At 35.9% G+C, this 15472-nt stretch overlaps 1 protein-coding gene across 1 annotated transcript; it reads right to left on the reverse strand.

Moving 5' to 3' along the window:
- Nucleotides 1–1046: 1046 nt before the first annotated feature.
- LOC110095340 (uridylate kinase) lies at nucleotides 1047–14640 on the reverse strand. Its single transcript, XM_020820848.2, has 3 exons — nucleotides 14413–14640; nucleotides 1824–2000; nucleotides 1047–1534 (listed from the first exon to the last, which is right to left on the reverse strand). The coding sequence occupies exons 1-3, from the start codon at nucleotides 14636–14638 to the stop codon at nucleotides 1389–1391; spliced, it is 549 nt and encodes a 182-aa protein (XP_020676507.1). The 5' UTR covers nucleotides 14639–14640; the 3' UTR covers nucleotides 1047–1388.
- Between the last annotated feature and the right edge of the window lie 832 nt (nucleotides 14641–15472).

Raw genomic sequence — 15472 nt, forward strand, 5'->3', positions numbered from 1 at the left:
CATATTATAACAATGTTGATTTGGCTAATCTAAGTCTATGGCCCATTACTTAATAATATTATTAAGTATATAATATGTCTATGGCGCGTCAGAGACGTGTTGAGCAGGCAGTAAATGGATGAGATTAAAAAATAATTAATGAAGGACGTGTATGTCATAAGCTTAATTCATATTTGGTATCACTTTTTTTTATTACTTATTTTATTTATATTTTGATATGAAATAAATTATATTTAATATTTTTAAAATATATTTTTTATTATTAGGTAAATTGATTTGAACTTTAGGAAAAATTTTATAAGATTATGATGAAACCTGCAATGCTTTATGATGCAAAATATTCATCATTTAAAGAGAAGCATAAAATTAAGTTTTGAAAAGATAAGTATGCTAAGGTGAATGAGTGGCTTTACTATTAAAGAGAAAATATGATATGAGCATATATATAAAAAAATTGGAGTAGCTCTAATGACAAATAAAATGAAAAGGCGTCGTCTTATATGATTTGTTCACAAAAAATATTAGTCTTTTGATAACCCAATTAGGAGAGTAGATGCATTAGATTTGATCTATGTTAAAAAATATAGATATGAATCTAAAAATACTTCATTAAAAATATTAGAAATAATATTTTTTATTAAATTTAAATAAGAATCTGACTCTTAACAGGATAATAGAGCGAAAAAAAATTCATGTATTCAAACCCACATAGTTGGATAAAAGTTTGATGTTATTGTTGTAATATTAAATAAATTGATTTATACGATAATATAGTTGATTGTTGGCAGGTTGATGGTTACACTTGCTATGGTGATGATTATGAGTAATTATAAAAATAATTAAAAATACACTAGATAAATATAATTTAAAAAAGAAATCATCCAAAACAGAATCTCAAGTGAACAGCAATGACAGAATGAAGAAATTGCTGAATAATTAAAGATTAATAACATTTTTTTATTTTTAAAATAGAAAAAAAATGCAATTTTTTAACAATTATACTTAAAACTAGCCAAACATAAGGAACAAAGAAAGCCTTCTACTACTTCTCTTTGAACCAATAAAAAATTTTCCGAAGATACGACTAAAATATGGATTTACAGCAGGTTGAAGCAAATCATATCTATTATATGCTGATATTGGTGAAATGGTAGATGCCGTACTTTCCAGCTACGTAAACTTTTGAAACTCGCTAAAGAAATTTTACGAGAAATTATTATGTGTGAATGTCGAATGCATTACATCGTCCGGAGACCAACCTGAATGCGCCATGTCAGCAGTACCGAGCCGCGGTACTGAGCGGGGGTGACGTGTCGCATTGCGCATTCTGATTGATCTCTAGACGGGGTTCGGCGTCCGCACAGAATAATTTGCCAAATTTTACGCCTTCAAAAATCATCAATCGCATCAACATCAACCTTTCTCTTTGCAGATGGATATTGGTCACTGTGAGGCCCGCCAATGAAAGTGCCAACCTTCTCGCCGACAATAGCTTTGACAATGTTTCCAGGTTTATTCAAGTTGAAAACGACAACTGCAGAGTAGAAAAAGTTCACATTTTTATTTTTTTTTAGAAACGGTGAGTGAAAAATAGTAAAATGTGTGGTTCATACTCAATGCTTTCACACTTTTTTGATGATTTTCAATAGATTCTCTAATGGTTCAAAAGGCAAATTTTAGGGGTTATAGAAGATATAGGCTTCGTTTGGGACAGTTTTTTATTGCTTTTTAAAACAACTTTCTAGTTTAAAAATTCAATTTTTTATACTACAAAGATGCTTTAAGAAGCAGCAAGAAAGCCGTCCCAAAAGCCATAATGTTACCTGGGATATTGTTTTCTTGGCATAGTGTGATGGCAGTCATGTCCATCACTGAGAGATCCTTCGTAGTTACATCCTGATAGCTTAGGTTGTCAAGAAGGCGAGCATTTGGGTGTGTCTTGGGGTCTTCATCATACACTCCATCCACATTTGTTGCCTTCAGAACAACTTCTGCATTAACTGCAATATGGGATATCATCACATGCTATTTCATCAAACCATGCGTTTTGAAAAATTAAGAAACAGATTTAAAGAAATATTTCACATCTGAGGATATAGGTGTTAGAACATGTAATCATTTATGCAAGGAAAATGATAGGAAATACTTGAGTTCACAAGCAACCCTAATAATAAATTGATAAAAAAACTGCAAGAAAGAACATAAGAACTCTAACGAAATCAACACAAGACAGTAGGTTGTATTAGGGAAATCAAAGCAAAGCAAACATAAAGCAAAGATACAACTGATCCTCAATTCGAGAGGAGGATCATTCTCTCCCAATCTCTAGGCGAAGAGTCTAGAGCCCAAATCACCAAAGAGAACTCCAAGATAAATAATAATTTAGCATAAACCCTAACCCTAACCTCTCATGCCTATTTAAAGCTTAATTCACTTGAATTCAAAATTCCTTTCCCTCCTAACCTAGTCGCCTCTCTTAATTAGCCATGTAGGGCCATGGCTTGGGCGGCAATCACATAGGAGGGGGTTTGACTCGCCTCCTGTAGACTAGGACTGGCCCATGTGGGGATGGTTGGGTCGGTTCAGGAACCCGACCAAACAGAAAACTGAACATCTCAAGCAAATCCACAAAAACAGGAGCTTCTGTGATCAAGAGATTTACATTCAGCCTAACAACAGACACTTTGGCCATGTCCTCAGCCGTTGTAGTCCCAAACTTCAATCCTCTCTAACAGTTTTTCGAGTTCAAATCAGTTGCTTTATTGCGGTAGGGATAAATATCCAAGTAAAATTGAAAGGCTATTACAACTATTCAATACTATCATGTTTATGGATGTGTAGGGAAACAGTTTAAGGATGTGTTAGGGTTATAATTAATACATTAATTGATACAATAAATGAAGATCACATAAAATAATTTTGGAATTCCTGCTTTCAAAGATCACCAATTAAAATATAAATTTGTGTTACTTTGATGTAAAATAAAATAAAAACAAGTATAAAAGTCAAATAATAATCTAATGATCGGCCAAATTAAAGAAATCGCTAGGAATTTCAAACCTACCAAAACACATGGTGCATTAAAACCCATTCTGTATCATATTGGAATAAAATTGGGAATGCTCACAATACCAATAACACTATATTTAGAAGAAAGAGAACAAGAAAAGATTTTAGCCAGTTGAGAAAACCAATTCACAAGTCGGTACAAAGAGAATTTTTCTCAGAATTTGATTATCATACTTGCATCACAGAAATCTAGCATCCAATAAGCACAAAAAAGACTTAAAAGATACATGAAATTAAATAAGCTAAAGGTATCCTTTACGACCCTCATCTGTTGCATTCATAAGCATCAAAAAATAAAGCAAAAAATCCACAAATCATTAAACTAATAATTCACTCATCATGGTACAACAAAGCCATGCTTGGGATTTGTATAAAGCCTAAGACCTCTAGCAATTCTTTCCAGCTTGGACAAGTTCAACTCTATTGCAATTAACATTTGATAATCATCAAGTAGATTAAGGCTTCATTTGGGACGGCTTTCTTATTGCTTCTTAAAACAACTTTTTAGTATAAAAATTTAATTTTTAAACTAAAAAGCGGCTTTAAGAAGCAATAAAAAAGTTGTCCAATACGAAGCCTAAAGCATAATAGTATTTTCTGCAATCTACTGCGTAGGCGCACAAGATAACATTTAGAACACACCAATTGACATAATTTCATCATCAAATATAGCTTCAGGAACAAGAAAGATAGAACTGCCTAGCATAATGTTTAATGCAAATTTATTAAATAGAAGGGAGATGAATCCAAAGTATTGATTGCAGGTTTATGAAATAAAGTCAAATCAGATACATTGAAGATTGGAAAAAAAATTAGAACTTGCAAGAATTCCTAATTTATGAGTATGTCTTAATAAACTGCATGATTTTAAATTATTCTGCTTTTTCTTGCATTCAATTTTTTGAAAACAGCTACAATCTTCTGGATTCAATGCAATCATACCTTATGAACAGAATATGAAACTTTAGAATTTCATATAATCCTATTCTTCAAGATTTTAGCATTTCTATTCCTATGATTTCTTATTCTTATTCCTTCACTGTGACTGCTATTTTCAAGCGTTGATTGCCACATCACCAAAATTTTCTATATCTCGCTAATGCTATAGTCCCAAAAACTTACTGTCGCAATGTAGCTATACAGCTTCAAAATCTTTTGAAAGCTTGTTGATGTTAATTGCTTATACAGTCCCGGATTTCAGCTAATACCATAACTCTAACAATCTTGAACTCCCTTACAGCCGTTAATTTGCTAGTCCCAAGAATTTCTTTTAAAATCCACTGATTTGTTAAAGATCTGAAGCGCCTTTGCAGCTTATTTCTAATATCGCTACTTTGTTGCCTCCTATACTCCTATAAATAAATTCATTTGAAAATTAAGAAACCTAAAGCTAGTTCCCTACTGTTCATTACATGTCTGCGACTTTTCTCTCGCTCGCTCTGGGGGGTGCTAGGGCATCGCCCTAGCCGCCCCTCCCGGCATCTCGATCCTTGCGGTGCTGGATGCTTCTCCTCGCCTGTTGCAGGGAAGTTTGTTTCTCCTTCGTCTCCTTTCGATCCGAGTTTTTATGGCACCTTCTCGTTTTCGTGATCCTGGTTTTTTGGATGCTTCGTCTTCTCTTTCGTTTAAAGATGCACTTTCTGGTTCTTCCCCTCTTATGGCCGGTGGTTTTCCTGAGCTCAAGGTTTCCTCTCATCAGGCCTTGCCGACGCTGTGGATTTCCGAAGCGGAAATCGCATCATTGGCTGCCCCATTTGAACTTGCTTTGGTAGGTAAATTTCCTGGTCGGAGACCTTCGCTTGAAGCTATTAGGAGTTTTTTCTTCAAGCTTAAGCTTAATGGTGAGGTTTCAGTGACTGTTTTAAATCAGCGTAATGTCTTGATCAAACTTTTTAACGACTTGGATTACTGTCGGGTCTTTGCTCATAGATCTTATTTTGTAAGTAATTGCTTCATGAAACTGATTAAATGGTCTCCTACATTGAATGTGGAGGTTGAATCACCTATTATCCCAATCTGGATTTCATTCCCTAACTTACGGCCTCATTTGTTCGCTTTGCGTATTCTTCATGGTTTAGGCCAGATCTTTGGTAAACCCTTGAAGACGGACAATGCGACCTCCTCTGGTTCGCGTCCTTCTGTTGCTCGTGTTTTAGTTGAACTGGATGTGTCCAAGCAATATCCGAACAAGATTTGGATCGGTCCGGATAGTGTTGGGTATGTTCAATCTGTCATTTTCGAAGACTTTCCTGAGTATTGTGCGCATTGTTTAGCTTTGGGTCATTCTAAAACGAATTGTAAAATTCTTAATCCTAACCTTGTCTCCTCTGCTTTGCCTCCTCATTCGTTGGGGGTTGATTTAGCTACTGTGCACTCATCTGATCCTGGTTTTCTTTCTACTGCTAAGGAGGGAGTTTTAGGTGTTGACTCTGTTGTCTCGGGTAGAGTCCCTCCTAACCCTGTGTCGACCCCGGATTTGATGAAGTTGGGCCTGCTGATGTTATTGTTGTTGAGCCTTTGGGTCCAGTTTTAAATCCTGTGGCAGTTCCTTTTGATAATGCTGTAGTTAATCCTGTTGTGGTTGCCCCTACTGTTGATGATGCACCTGTGGTGTCTGTGGGTGCTCTGGCTGTTGTTGAGCAGGATGTTCGGGGATGTTCTAGTAATGGCTCTTTGCTGGGTTGTGAACTTAATTCAATGCCGATTTTAAGTGAACCATGTGTTTTAACTAAAATTGTTGCTCCTTCAATGGCTGTTGAGCGATCTGATTTATCTGGATCCATGAAGGTTTTGTCCCCTGTTTCTCAGGTTGGTGCTTCTTCGGTTAATTTGGGAATGGATGATGTTCATAATACTTGTGTTGATGTGCCGGTGAAATTAATTGAACCTCAAGCCTTGGTTTTTCATGTGGGGAACAATTTTGGTATGGATGTGAGGAAGCACTTAGATTAGCTTCATGTTTCGTCTGATTCGGAGTCTGTTTCCTCTTTTGAGTCTAGTGGCGCGGACGATCCTGGTAATCCTTTTGCTTTGTTGCGTGATACACATGTTGTTTTTGGTGCCTCTCGTGGTAAAGCTCGTGGTAGGGCAGACGTCCTCGGTAATGTCCGTGGCTTTTGTGGTGGTTGCCTTATGGTTGCAATTTTCTGGGGTGCAATTTTCTGGGATTGTGCTTTGGACGGTCTGCTAGTTCGGTTGCCTGATGCCTTTGCATATATTCGAGCTCTCTGTTTGTTTTTCGTTTGGCCGAGCAGTGATGTGGTTGGGGCTCGCTTGTCCTTTGGCTGGCCCGTGGCAACCTTTGGTGTTGGCTTGGGTTTGCTGGTGCGATTCTTCATCAAATTGGATGGTCCGGGTTTGGCTTAAGGGTAACTGGTAGTCTCGACCTTAAACTGAGCCCTCTTATTCTGTATTTTTATCCACTTTCTCGTTGTGCTGTGTCTTTGAATGTTGTATTTTGTACTGTCTTTTTGTTTGGAATAAAATCTTTTGTTAAAAAAAATGATGAGAAAATCGGAACTTAAAGTTTTAGGATCCAAAAGATTTCTATGAATTCTATTTTGGAGTCTTTGTGGGCTATAAATAGAACCCTTAAGATATGCAAAAAATTTATAATCACTTCGTAGTTTGTCTCGTGTTAATGCATTAAGGACCTCACATAGTGAGATAAAGGCTTAATATTATTGTTGGTGGTGGTAATTTGTCTAGTAGAATTTAATATATTAGTTACTATTAACTATAAATAATAGTGGATTCATTCAAATTGGACAAGGCCCCATGGTTTTTCCCCCTTTTCAGGGGTTTCCACATAAAAACTCCGGTATCTCTTATGAATGCTACGTCCTCTCTTATCTGATTGCGTGCTGGATCTTCGTACAATACTAAGACGTTAAACTTTATATTTCTCTACCGCCGCGAATATTCCATGATGCAACAAAGCTAAAGGTATCCTTTACGCCCTCAGTCTATTGCATTCATAAGCATCTAAACCCAAATTGATTGCCTCTCAATTTCTTATCAGTTCTTGTGCCTGCAAGCATAACAAAAGGCGCAAATTGGAAATCCTTGGTCTTCCAATTATCTGAAAAGTACACAAGCTACAAGTACAGAATTCATATCCAATATGCTACATGAACATCAGGCATCAATTACATGCACTACAGGAGACAAATTACAACAAAAAGATGGATAAAAGCCACAAGCTACAATAAACCACACTAAAGGAATGCAACAGAGAATCACTGCAAAAACCGTTGAGTCGCCTCAACAAAAAATCCCAAATATCACCGATTCTTGAAATGTGCACAAGCTGCACAATATTTAAAAAAAAAACTTCCAAATATTGTCGCTGACTTGCTCTAGCCACAGAACCAACAAGCCAGCCACTTAAATCAAACAAGATGAAAGCTTACGTGGATGAGGAACATCATATAGAGAGCATATCCAATTCGTATAGGAGCATCAATATGAGCATCTTTAAAACACTCAAACTGCAATAAAACTCTAAAAATAAAGCAAACTATCCACAAATCTTTAAACTACTAATTCACTCATCATGCTAAAACAAAGCCATGCTTGGGATTTGTATAAAGCCTTAGACCTCTAGCAATTCTTTCCAGCATGGACAAGTTCAGCTCTATTGCATTTGACATTTGATAATCATCAAGTAGATTAAAGCATGATTGTATTTTCTGCAACTACTGCGTTGGCACACAAGATAAAATTTAGAACACACCAACAACAACAAGCCTTTATCCCACTACGTGGGGTCGGCTACATAAATCCTTTTTCTCCATTGTGTCCTATTAAAGATCAAATTCTTATTTAAATCTAATAAAGAAAGGTCATTCCTAATATTTTCTAACCAAGTCTTTTTAGGTCTGCCTCTACCTTTCTTAACATAAGTCAAATCTAATACATGTACTCTCCTAATCGGGTCATTGGAAGGCCGCCGTTTTATGTGACCAAACCATCTAAGGCGACTCTCTCTAATCTTATCTTCTATTGGAGCTACTCCGACCTTTTCACGTATATGCCCATTTCGTATCCTATCTCTAAGGGTAAAGCCACTCATCCACCTGAGCATCCTCATCTCTGCCACACTTAACTTAGTATTATGCTTCTCTTTTAATGGCCAACATTCAGCACCATAAAGCATTGCAGGCCACACTACCATCTTATAGAATTTTCCCTTAAGTTTGAGAGGTACTTTTCTATCACATAACAAGCCCGATGCATTCCTCCACTTCAACCATCCAACTTGAATTCTGCTGATAATATCCCCATCTATTTCACCATCACTCTGAACAATAGATCCAAGATATTTAAAACGCGTACTCTTATTAATGACTTGATCGCCCAAAGTCACAATCCCCTCACTAGGTCTATTACTACTAAAATTACACTCCATATATTCCATTTTAGACTCATTTTAAAATCATCTACCTCTCTACCAACATGTCCATTTAAATCTCTTCCAATAAGAACTCTTTCTTCTATAGGTATATTTTGTAATAATTCTTCTAAGTTATTCCAAAAATTTAATTTAAAACTCATATCCAAACCTACTTGAGGAACATGAGCACTTATAATATTGACAATCTTATCCTCAACAACAATCTTTAAAGCTATAATTTTATCTCCAATCCTATTAATTTTTATAACATTACCCTTCAAACTCTTATCTATAATAATACCTACACCATTTCTAGTACGACTCTTACCCGAATACCAAAGTTTAAATCTTAAACTATCAATTTCCTTAGCCTTCTCTCTAACCCATTTAGTTTCCTGAATGCACAAAATATTTATCTTCCTATGAATCATAATATCTATTAATTCCATTAATTTTCCTGTAAGGGAACCTATATTCCAAGTTCCTATCCTAATTTTAGTTTCATGGACTAGCTTCTTTGCCCACATCCGTCCTTAATGTGGGAACCCTTGCCTATTTAACACTACACCCGGGCGCCGGTGCAACGGCCCTTACACACTTGTCACTATATTCAGGTCATACAGCGCGTCCCTTCCAGGGGACGCCCTAGCATTAACACAATTTCTTAAGGGATTCATGTCATTATTATTCGATAAGTTTTACGTTGGTTGTCGACTACCTAACACAACCCTCCATTTTTCTCATCCAGGACTTGGGACCTGACAACGATAGTGTTAATATTTACGTTGGTTGTCGACTACCTAACACACCAATTGACATAATTTCATCGATCATCAAACATATCTTCAGGAACAAGAAAGATAGAACTGCCTAGCATAATGTTTAATGCAAATTTATTAAATAGAAGGGAGAAGAATCCAAAGTATTGATTGCAGGTTTATGAAATAAAGTCAAATCAGATACATTGAAGATTGGACCAAAATTAGAAATTGCAAGAATTCCTAATTTATAAGAATGCCTTAATAAACTGCATGATTTAAAATTAATCTGATTTTTCTTTCATTCAATTTTTTTGAAAACAGCTACAAGGAACTTATGGATTCAACATAATCATACCTTATGAACAAAATATGAAACTTTTAGAATTTCCTATTATCCTATTCTTCAAGATTTAGCATTTCTATTCCTATGATTTCTTTTTCTTATTCCTTCACTGTGACTGCTATTTTCACGCGTTGATTGCCACATCACCAAAATTTTTTATATTTCGCTAATGCTAAAGTCCCAAAAACTTACTGTCGCTATCTGCGCTGCAGCTTCAAAATCTTATGAAAGCTTGTTGATGTTAATCGCTTATACGGTACCGGATTTCAGCTAATACCATAAACTCTTACAATCTTGAACTCCCTTACAGCCCTTTAATTTGCAACAGTCCCAAGAATTTCTTTTAAAATCCACTGATTTGTTAAGGATCTGAAGCCCCTTTGCCGCTTATTTCTATAATCGCTACTTTGTTGCCTCCTATACTCCTTTTATAAATAAATTCATTTGAAATTAAGAAACATAAAGCTAGTTCCCTACTGTTTATATGATGAGAAAATCGGAACTTATAGTTCTAGGATCCAGAAGATTTCTATGAATTCTATTTTAGATTCTTTGCGGGCTATAAATAGAACCCTTAAGATATGTAAAATTTTTATAAATTATGGTCTAAGCAAATATAATGTAACCATCCGGAATACCTACATTTCGAAAGAGACACAACCTAGTTACATTTTTAAATGGATTAATAATTTTGAGTACTTCTTTAAAGAATACAATTTGTTTAAATCTAAAAAAGTTAAACTTATTGGCATAATCTTGCAAGCAAAATACAAACAACATAGGATGACATTATACATAGACTTGGAGTCTTATTGCCCACTAGGTTAACAATGTCATCTAAACTCTTTTGGAGTCATATCGGGTCCATTGGAAAACGTCAAGTGATGCCTAATGAAGAATGGGTGTAAGGGACAGCACTCTACAAGAAGAAAACACCATTACGATTTGTTGAATAGTGCAGGAAGAAAACAGGACAGCCAGCTACAAGAATGATTTAAGTGATCTAGGCATTTGGAATGGTTGCTGAGGCTTGGACAGCACCTAGATCAAAGGTTAGACCCACTTAAGTGCCACCAAACAGTGCAGGAAATGAAAGGGCTGTAAGCTAAAAGGATAGACTAAGTTATCTAGGCAGATAGGTTGGACTCTGGAACGTGGACAGCAAGTGAATACTACCTAAAACTCTCCCAAACGGATGCTAATAGGTGCAGGAATAAAGTGGACAGCAATTTCAGCAAAGGGTTAAGTAACCTAAGTGTTTTGGTAAGGTCTTACGGTGAAGACAGTACCTAAACAGTGACGAAAAGTTCTCTAAACGATGTCTAACAGTTGCTGGAATGGTGCGGAAAACAGCTACAAACAAAGGTTTAGTTTCCCTAAGCAATTAGTAACAATGTAAGTCCAATGGCTGCACTCACACTCTAGCTAGGACGACTTAAATGCCAATGTATGAGTGCAGGAAATGCAATTACAGCAGTGAAAACAGTGAAAAAATTCTAACAATGCAATTATACGCATGCAAGTTTTAAGCTATAATGAAAAGGCTAGACCCTAGGATGTTTTTCCACACATGTCGTGCATGCCTACCATGCTCTGATACCAAGATGATGTGAAACGAACAGGAGTTACTTAGCAAATTAATGATAGCGAATTAACAAAGTGTTTCCACAATAAATTTATTACTTATAACAATGATTGATCCTTAGAATTCTTGGTTTTTAACTTGCTTAGGCAAAGAAGAGCAAAGCTGATTCCCAAACAATTCAAGAAAATGCAAAGAGCAATTGTAAAACTACGACGATACACAAGAATCCATGATTTAATAATGAGAACTTTCACCTTTGGAGCCCATACGCTCAACTAGTCTAGGTTTTAGCGGAAGAAGAGTCTCCACATTAGAACCGAGGTCACTCTGAGGAAGAAGGAGCCTAAGATCGTCGTTCTTGGATAGGTGGCCGGAGTGGTGGAGGATGACGGTCGTCCAATGATGATCCAACATCCCTTTGATCTTTGCTCGTCGATCACATCAACTAATGTGTAATGGATACGGTCGATGTAATCTTCAATAGTGTCGTCAAAATCAAAGCCCACGTCAAAGAACGGTGATTGGAGGATGTCAACTTGATCTCGATCGTCATGTACGAATCCAAAATTCCATTCGGGTTCCGCCATGCATCCTTGTCGGGCGGGAAGATGCACAAAAGAAGTGGGAAAAGAGAGGAAGAAGATGGCGGGTTGGTGGAGGAAGGTGGGATTGGCTTGGGCCCTTGAGAAGTTTGAGTGGAGAAAGGCTCCAAAGGAAAATAAAACTGAAAAATCTGAAGTTGTTGACCACCATCCGAGAGGGGTAGGCGGCAGGATGAAGCTGTTGGGCTGGCCAGCGAGAGGCTGGCCGGCGGGTGGCTGGCTGCTGGCCGGCGGGTGGCTGAGTTGCTGGCCGGCGGGAGGCTGCAGCTAAGGGGGCCGGCGGCTTTGGGCTGCTTGGAATAGGCGGCAGCAAGAGCAAAGGGAGGAAGAGGTAGGAAAAAAAATCTAGGGATTCAAAGAGTGAATTCCAATCTTCCACAATTGCTTCCACCCAAACCTTCGTGACGACGACGAGATCAAGAGGAATAAGGAAAATAGAAGAACAAGAAAAACCTAGAACTCACAAAGAGATCTAGCTTCTCCTACGAACTCACTAAGAGATCGTGGAGGTTTGCACTCACAGAGAGAATATGAAATGTCAAATATTCATTCATTCAAAAACTACTATTACATGAGAAAAGGGTCATATATATAGGACTCAAATGACAAAGAAAACAAAAGACTAAAATGTCCCTTGGGCTACAATAACGACTAAATACCCATGAGGGCAAAAGCGAAAAACATAAAAAATAAAATAAACTACTACATAAAATGACAAAAAATACAGCTCATGATCGTGGCTGTCGATCTCTGGCGTCTCATAATGGTACATGTGTCGAAGTTGCTGACGATGTCCTCATCAGATTTACTATTACAATTGAACTTTATTTTATGTAGAGCCTAAATATGCACTTTGCATTAGTAGATGTTTTTGTATCTACATCTGAACAATAGCCAGAGTTAAACTTTGAAATTGAGTTCGAGTCTAAGACTTCATTTAGGATGACTTTCTTACTGACTAAAAAGCTGCTTTAAGAAGCAATAAAAAAATAGTCACAAACAAAACCTAAATCTAAATATATGCATGTAATTTTGAAACTCATTATAGTCACATTATATTTGTATAGAATCATAGACTACCCAATTTTTATTAAAATTGCATCATTAACTATTTTTTAATAGACCAAGTTACTATGTCCTACTTTCAACCGATATGATGATGCATCCTTAAGTTTTGAAACTAATTGAATGAAGGATGTCTTAGGATCACACAAAATAGATTTGGGATTCACAATTTCAAATACCACCAAAAAAAAAATCCATTTCTTCTGATATAAACTTGAAAATACAAGAAATTTAAGCCGAATGATAATCAAATTGGTTATATCAAAGAAATCAGCAGGAAATTTAAAGCCAGCAAAATTCACAGTGCCGTTAGAATTAGTACCACAATTGAAAAACAAATTTATATTAGAGTTGATTGAAATTAGGAACACTCGCAAAAATTGATATTGAATTATTTAGAAGAAAAAGAACAAGGAAACAGGCATTCTCATCTCAATAGAAGATAACTTCGCCGGAAAAGTTGATTATCGTACTTGCACTGCACTTCAAGAAATCCAGCATCCAACATGCATATAAGATTAAAAGAAAACCTAAAACTTATTAAGCCAAAAGTAAACTTTGAAAGCCTCAGTTCGTTGTATTTATAAACATCAAGTCAGCTGCCTCTCAAATTTTGATCAGTTCTCATATCTGGCAGAGTAACAGAAGGTGGAAATCACCAGTTTTTTATCTTCAAATTAGCTGAAAGTACGCAGGCTATAGGCGCTGAATTCAAATCCATGACACTCAAGAACTAAAACTGTCAAATACACTCATTATAATGCACAAGACACTCATTACAATCATTAAATTCCTTGAATTGCTTACCGGACACAATATTTAAAAAAAAAAAACCCACAAATTCCAATACTACTGACTTGTTCAAACCTTAACCAGGCGGAAAACTGAAGAAGTCAGACCATTTAAAACAAATCAGATGAAAGGACATCCAAAATAGAAACATCACATATGCATGAAATTCTCATAAACATGTTATTACATTCATGTTTTAAGCTACAAAATAAAATAAAACAAATAGTCAGAAAAATCATCAAACTACTAATTTACTTGCCGTAGAGTAGTTGCAAACCAAACTTGCCTTGTGACACATAAACCCTAAAATATCCATCAAATACAATAATCCCCCTACCCGAACCTTGACTAAAAAACATGAGAAGGGTTTTGCGGGGATTATTTCTGTGATTTCTAGAGTAAGGCAATGTAAAAGAAGAAAAAATTTTTATGATGTAATTTTTGACTTATCAAGCATCTCTTTTCAGTCTGATTCCATCTTATAATTCCCTTAATCCAGTATTTTTTAAACCAGATAATGAATTTTTGGAGCATCAAAAATCTGTGTTCGTTTAATCTCAGCTTTCTTCTTAAATTTTTTTTTTACTTCAATCTTAACTTATCCAATTGCTGTTGATAATGATACAGTGGGTACTTGAATGAATCAGGTAATAATACTTCAGCGGAAATAAAGCAATCAATACACATTCAAGAAACAAAATATTAAGATATTTCCATGAATTTTGATGAGAAGAGAAAATAACCTTTGAAATAATTTTGAATAATCTGGTCTTACTTCTTCTAATTTAGAATAGACTTACTTTCAGCACCACGAAGAGCAGCAGCAGTATCTGTTGTGAAGAAAGGATTGCCAGTTCCAGCAGCAAAGATAACAACTCTTCCTTTCTCTAAATGCCTAACAGCTCTTCTTCTTATGTATGGCTCAGCAACTTCTGACATACGAAATGCTGTCTGGACACGTGTTGGAATACCAATGCTCTCCATTGTTGCTTGCAAGAATATTGCATTCATGACTGTTGCAAGCATGCTGAACCACAAAAACAAGCTTTAGCAACTATCAAACTAATAATCGACTGATAGGAAGTGCTTGTATTCACAATCAACCTATCCAAAATCGGCGAACCAACAGCAGCCAAATGGCTGTCTACAGCAGGAAAACAGCAGATTTCTGCTGTTTACAGCAGGAAAACAGCACTTGTCCGGGAAAATACGAGAGAAAAGATGCCCTAATTAGATTTTTTTGTTTTTAATTGATCATCTAGGACAATTTGTGATTATCCCGGACGATATGATTAAAAATAAAAAAATTCTAAAACACAGAGAATTTTTCCTCTTGAGTGTGTGTGTGCAAAGTTACTTAGTATTAGTACCCACTTTAGTATATTTGACTCAAGAAAAGATAAAAATACTTGACGTACACTTAGAAATTGACTTAGTCCTAATCTACCCAATCTTAAGCTGGCTTGATTTTCAATTGACCTTTTGGATCTGAAAAGTTAGTAGGTAAGACAGTTGTAGAAAAGTAGAAGTGTCAGAAATATTTACTATCATCAAAATTATAATCCCTGAATCTAGATTTATAACAATATCTCCCTTTTTGATGATGGAAAACATTTGGTAGAAAGTTTAACTTAAGTAGTTAATTTAAATATAATGTGAAGGAAAATAGATGGTATAAATACTAAACAAAAGTAGTACAAAAAATAAAATAAACACTACCACTACTCCACATTTGGACATCACAAAAAGGACGAAACCAAAAAAAAAAGAACAAAAAATACAAAAAAGAAATAAATAAAAGAAAACACACTAAAAATGACAAAAAGAACAAAGTTTTTTGTGTGATCAAAGCACGAATAT

This window comes from Dendrobium catenatum, unplaced genomic scaffold, assembly GCF_001605985.2.
Source record: "Dendrobium catenatum unplaced genomic scaffold, ASM160598v2 fragScaff_scaffold_313, whole genome shotgun sequence".
In the NCBI taxonomy this organism is placed as follows: Eukaryota; Viridiplantae; Streptophyta; class Magnoliopsida; order Asparagales; family Orchidaceae; genus Dendrobium; species Dendrobium catenatum.

Excerpts from the sequence above, each read along its gene's own strand:
- LOC110095340 (XM_020820848.2), bottom strand. The coding sequence starts at position 14,638 with ATGCTTGCAACAGTCATGAATGCAATATTCTTGCAAGCAACAATGGAG. Across the intron at positions 2,001-14,412 it reads TGCTCTTCGTGGTGCTGAAA|TTAATGCAGAAGTTGTTCTG; the intron begins GTAAGTCTATTC and ends CCCATATTGCAG. Across the intron at positions 1,535-1,823 it reads CCAAGAAAACAATATCCCAG|TTGTCGTTTTCAACTTGAAT; the intron begins GTAACATTATGG and ends TCTACTCTGCAG.